General features: G+C 33.1%; 1 protein-coding gene across 3 annotated transcripts in view; it reads left to right on the top strand.

The window, feature by feature from the left end:
* The window catches only part of LOC107623628 (uncharacterized protein YtfP), a 5767-nt gene extending 814 nt beyond the window's left edge, over window positions 1–4953 (top strand). Inside the window, exons 3-16 of one of the 3 annotated variants that reach the window (XM_021113405.1) lie at window positions 91–124; window positions 268–371; window positions 449–536; window positions 1078–1223; window positions 1308–1409; window positions 2066–2137; window positions 2213–2312; window positions 2588–2670; window positions 2895–2972; window positions 3074–3172; window positions 3263–3313; window positions 3388–3461; window positions 3551–3592; window positions 4665–4953. In XM_021113405.1, coding sequence (XP_020969064.1) covers window positions 91–124; window positions 268–371; window positions 449–536; window positions 1078–1223; window positions 1308–1409; window positions 2066–2137; window positions 2213–2312; window positions 2588–2670; window positions 2895–2972; window positions 3074–3172; window positions 3263–3313; window positions 3388–3461; window positions 3551–3557 — 1038 coding nt within the window. In that variant the 3' untranslated portion in view covers window positions 3558–3592; window positions 4665–4953. Of the gene's footprint in view, window positions 1–90; window positions 125–257; window positions 372–448; window positions 537–1077; window positions 1224–1307; window positions 1410–2065; window positions 2138–2212; window positions 2313–2587; window positions 2671–2894; window positions 2973–3073; window positions 3173–3262; window positions 3314–3387; window positions 3462–3550; window positions 3593–4664 lie in introns of all 3 variants that reach the window. The other 2 variants (XM_021113404.1, XM_016325966.2) reach the window with 2 other exon arrangements.

The following is a 5281-nucleotide window of genomic DNA, read 5'->3' on the forward strand; positions in this document are numbered from 1 at the left end:
AATTAACAGGAGGTGATTTAGTTATGTTATGTGTTATCTAACTCCTTTGAGGGGTAATAATGTTCAGTGCTGTCACTTTCATCGGTGTAGATTTTAGGGCAAATAACACTCACCTTAGGAAAAGGTATAGTGAAATTCAACTTGACTCCACTTTATTTGTGAAATTAAGTCTAGGATATTTGTTTTTATTGTCCCCTACTTGCATTGAGTTGCTTTATTAGGGTAATTTGATGTTTCGGATGATGATTAGTTTGTAGATTTTGGCAGAAAACTATCCGAGGGGTCACAAGGAACTGAGAGGATCTTTCTTTAATTTGCATAGCCCAGTGGATACCATGGCTTGGTTTACCTCTCATGGGGTGGAACTGAAGGTTGTGCTTTGAAAACCCTGCTTGCTGCTTGTTTCTGATTCAAATGGTTGTCTCTGATTTCTGACTAATGCTTGTAGACTGAGGACGATGGTAGGGTGTTTCCGGTCAGCAATAGCTCTTCTTCAATAGTTGATTGTCTTATGTCTGAAGTGAAACAAAGGGGAGGTATGTTGACATAGAAAGGAATCCTATTGGTTTTTTGCATCATGCAGATTCTGGTTAGTGAAACCTCATTTGTATGCTAAGTGCTGAAATTGAGCATTCTGTAACTTGCTTTTTATGTGGTAATAAATTCTGTCCTCACTGTTACAGCGTAAATATAATTTATCTGAAGTTAAATCCTGGTCACTAGGTAAAACAATTTTGTAGCTGGTGAATCAGGTTTTTTATGTTTAATGAACTGGAGGCTTTTTCTGTTTCTAGTTTTTTTGGTTCTATAAGATATATATTAGCCAAAGGTTCAGTTTTCTCAAAGCCGTAGCATTATTGTAAAATTGACATTAACTGTTAAGTTTATGGTCTGTCAGCTACATATTAAGTTTGCATCTATATTTGTATATACACATATATATCACGGGATTCGTTCAATTCATCAATTTTAAATTGCATATTCCTTGATCACGTCTGTTGTATCAATACTTATATGAATTTGAATTAAATTAGATCTGTTCAATTTGTTAATGCTGAACTGTGTATTCTCAATCAGTTTATCTGCAGACAAGAAAAATTGTAAAAACAGCATCTGTTACAAACAGTGGCAAATTCCTTCTTGAGATTCAGCAGCAACCAGCTGATCATGCAGAACATGTTAAAGCTGATTACCTATTGATTGCTACTGGTAGTAGTCAACAGGTTGGGGCGGATAACCTTTTTTATAATTTTTTTAAGACTCATCAACAAGATCAGCTTTTCTTAATCAAGTTCTGTCTGTCACAGGGTTATACTCTTGCATCTCAACTTGGTCATTCAATTGTAGATCCAGTGCCAAGCTTATTTACATTTAAAATAGAAGATTTACGTTTGAAGGAGTTGTCTGGGGTAAAGTACTAATATATGAAGCATTCTGATTCTAAAGAAACTTTCAAGCTTTTTATTGGTCAAAGCAACTTTCATTTGAAGCATGCTTGCCATTTTTTCGTTGCATCACTTCTGAGCTATTTTCCCCTTTTCTATGACTTCACAAAACTACTCACACCACATGATAATGAGAGGTAGCCAAGTTTACAAATTGTGACACAAAAATTTGATATGATCTATAATATTTGTTGAATATTGTACTTGTGGTTAGATTACGATCAGGATGTCTAGTGAACAAAGCTGTGTCTACCGAATTATGAATGATTTTTCTCTGATAGCTCCTTTTTAATGAAAAGTGGATGGCAAAACAAGAGGCAAGAGGAGACTTGTTCCTTCTGTATCTCCTATTACACAGTCCTCGTTTAATGCTATCCCTACTCAGGATTTTGCCCTAATTTTCGCACTGCGTGTATTCAATTTTAATAAACTGGTTTAATAACGAAGATGAGTCATTACGGTACTCTTACATTAGACTAGTGATTCTTTTCGTCCTTGGTCATCATTGAGGATCCAAACTCATTGTCTATACCAGTGACTATAGAAGTGTTTCTCAATAACTTTGCTTCTTTTCTGAACATTTCTCTTCTCTTTTATTTATTTTCTTAGTTCATTGTCAGGTTACATTCCCTAAAGTTAAAGTGAGGTTAAAATTGGAGTGTGTCCAAAGGAATATACCACAGCTTACACAGGTATGCTTTAATTTTATCATTATCACTGATCATATAGTTAAGAACAGATATGTATAATATTTTGAAACATTTTAGGTTGGCCCAATGTTAGTTACACATTGGGGACTCAGTGGGCCAGTTATTCTCCGATTATCTGCTTGGGGTGCTCGATACCTTTTCAGTGAGGGTTACAAAGGTGAAGGAAAGTTGTGCCATTTACTGAAGTTGGAATCCTTAGAATATGATAGAATTGAAGTGAATTATTCTATGGAACTGAGAGCTTGGAATGATAATAATTTACAAATACAATTCATTTACAAATCATATTGTGTAATATCTCACGATCGCATAATACGTAATTTTTCTGAATCTATTCATTTCCCATGAGTTGTAGTCAATTCTAAAGTGTTTAGGAATAAAATACATTTCCATTTATCCATTTACAGAGATATTGGTATCATTTGATTCCAGGGAGACTTATTGTGGATTTTGTCCCTGATGTGCATGTTGGAAGTTTGAAGTCCATTCTTTCTAATCACAAGCATAAATTTGCGGTAAATAGTGGATCTAGTCCTTACTTCTACATTCTACAAAGCTACATGCATGTTATGGTATTTAGTTGGATGCTGAAGGTTATTTATATTATTTCTCTTGCTAGGTTGGGTAATATTTTTTCAATCCATTTCTCTTGCTAGATTTTTTTATTCAACTTCATGCATTGAGAAGCATAAAAACATGGAGTGATTCAATAAAATTTTTTTTGCTTGTGCCTTTGCAGAAGCAAAAGTTGCTCAATTCATGTCCTCCTGAGTTTGGCATAACAAAAAGATTTTGGAGCTATGTGCTCCAACGGCAGGTTTTACTGTTATCCTCAAGTCCTCACTTGTTAGTTTTAATTTTTCAAGCTTAAGAAATGGAAAATTCTTCACAAAATTTATAACAGTTATTCATATGCAGGGCATAAGTGGGGATATATTGTGGGCTTCTATTTCAAATGTTTCATTAATGTCCATTAGTTCTCTGTTAAAGGAATGCATATATGAAGTTAATGGCAAGGTAAGATTCCCTGATCACTGTCTATTAAATTTACTGTTAATAATATCATGTTTCCTTTATATAACATGGTTTTTTCCCCCTCTAATGAAGGGTCAATTCAAAGATGAATTTGTTACGGCTGGTGGTGTTCCCTTATCGGAGGTTCTCTTCTTCTCTCACTCTTTATCCTCTTCACTACTACCCTTTCATTGGTTAGAAATATAATGATCCTTTAACTTTTGTGTTTTGAAAGATTTCACTTAACACAATGGAAAGCAAGATTTGCCCACGTCTTTTCTTTGCCGGAGAGGTAGCTCTTTTATTTATTTATGTAAATTTAAAAACAATTTGAACTTGTGGAGAATAACTATTGGTAATCTAAATGTATATGCTTTGCAGATACTGAATGTTGATGGTGTAACTGGTGGTTTCAATTTCCAGGTAAATACATTTGACTAAAATATTATCCTAACTTCCAAAATCGCTGTCAACGAAATGTTCTGTACTTATTTTAATTCGTGCACCTAGTTGATATACATTTCTCCATTTACTTGGAGCCTATCCAATAGTAGAGTGGTATATGTTGACTCCGTGTATGAGATTAAATAAGTACAAATAACCCATCTCTAGTTTTGATTTTCTTGCCTCAGAGAACATTTCTGTAATTTGTGGTATATTCTTGTATGAAGGTTCACTTAAGCTTCAATCCGTTTTTGAATATATTTTACTTGTGCTTTCGTGTTGCCCTACATTTGACGTGTTTATGTAACACAGCACAAGCTCTATGATTCTTCTTCTTAGATTATTCCAAGCATATACTCTATAATATTTTTTTTAAAAAAAGAGAAAGCTCTTCAACCATCGTGGTACTTTTGGTTGATTGGGAAAGTTGCTTCATTCATTCTCCTTGTTTTTTTTTCGGGGTACTCCTCCCATTATTATTTTAAGTCTTTGATTGTGTTGATAATTATAATCTCAGGTATATGGGACATGTGAAGTGTTCTACCTAATTGGTCAATGCATGGTTGCTTTGTTAGCAATCAGATGACAACTTATGGCCTCATTTTATAGGGAAAAAAATATAAGAGGCAAATCGATATATACAATGTTGATAAGTATATATTTATTAAATGATATAATTTTTAAAATTAGATTAAATATTTGGTTTCTATGTGTTGTTAGTACAAAAATAATTTACACATAAATCATATATTTCTATATTGGTAACTTTGGTCCACCATTTGGATATCTATTGTCTTGCACGGTAACTAATCTTTTGCTTACTTGTAAGCACCTTGTTGGATGAGAGAAATCATAAATGGTTGAGAGTTTTTCGTGCTCAACGTGGTAAATTTACTTTTTTGTATCATCACCCAAAAGAATCAATTTGATTAGACGCCATAAATAATTGTTGTCTGTGTAATTTAAGTAGATTAGTATTTTATGCATATGATTTAAACAAAAGCTTCATGCTTATTCCTTTTTCTTTTCTTTCTTATATTTTTCAATGCAGAATGCATGGTCAGGTGGATTTATTGCTGGAACTACGATTGGTGCATTAGCTTGAATCTTATCAATATTCAAAGTGAATACCATTTGTATGCTTTTTGGCGGTGGTAATTTCTTTCCATTTTGGGGCCAAGTTGTTTTTTTCTTTTCTCAGGAAGTGGAAGTGTACAAGTTTATCTATCTCTTTGTTTTAATTTCTTATGTGCTTTTCTTTTTATTTTAATAATAATTAGTTTACTGAATCGGATACTTTCTAATAATAATTAATTTATGAAAAATTGTTTTGTCTTGACCTTAAGTGCTTTTAACGGGTAGTTTATGGACTTTTTTATTTTACTTCTTTGACATTTCAAACTCGAATATTGTTGTCACTAAGACACTATATTTTAAACAAGTTGTCATGTAAGATTTAGCAGTAGCTATAATTAGGGATGCCAATTCGAGCCGACCTGCCCTGTTCTGCTTCGATCGGGGCGAGCTTAGTTATCATAATCGAACTAACTGTTAATCAATTCGGACTACTGGATTACTGGTTTAACTAGTGAGTCATAAATTGAATCGATTGATTCGGTTATAATTAAATAATTATATAAAATTTAATTTTTTTATAATAATTTTTTA

The sequence above is a fragment of the Arachis ipaensis genome, chromosome B10 (genome assembly GCF_000816755.2).
Source record: "Arachis ipaensis cultivar K30076 chromosome B10, Araip1.1, whole genome shotgun sequence".
Taxonomy (NCBI): domain Eukaryota; kingdom Viridiplantae; phylum Streptophyta; class Magnoliopsida; order Fabales; family Fabaceae; genus Arachis; species Arachis ipaensis.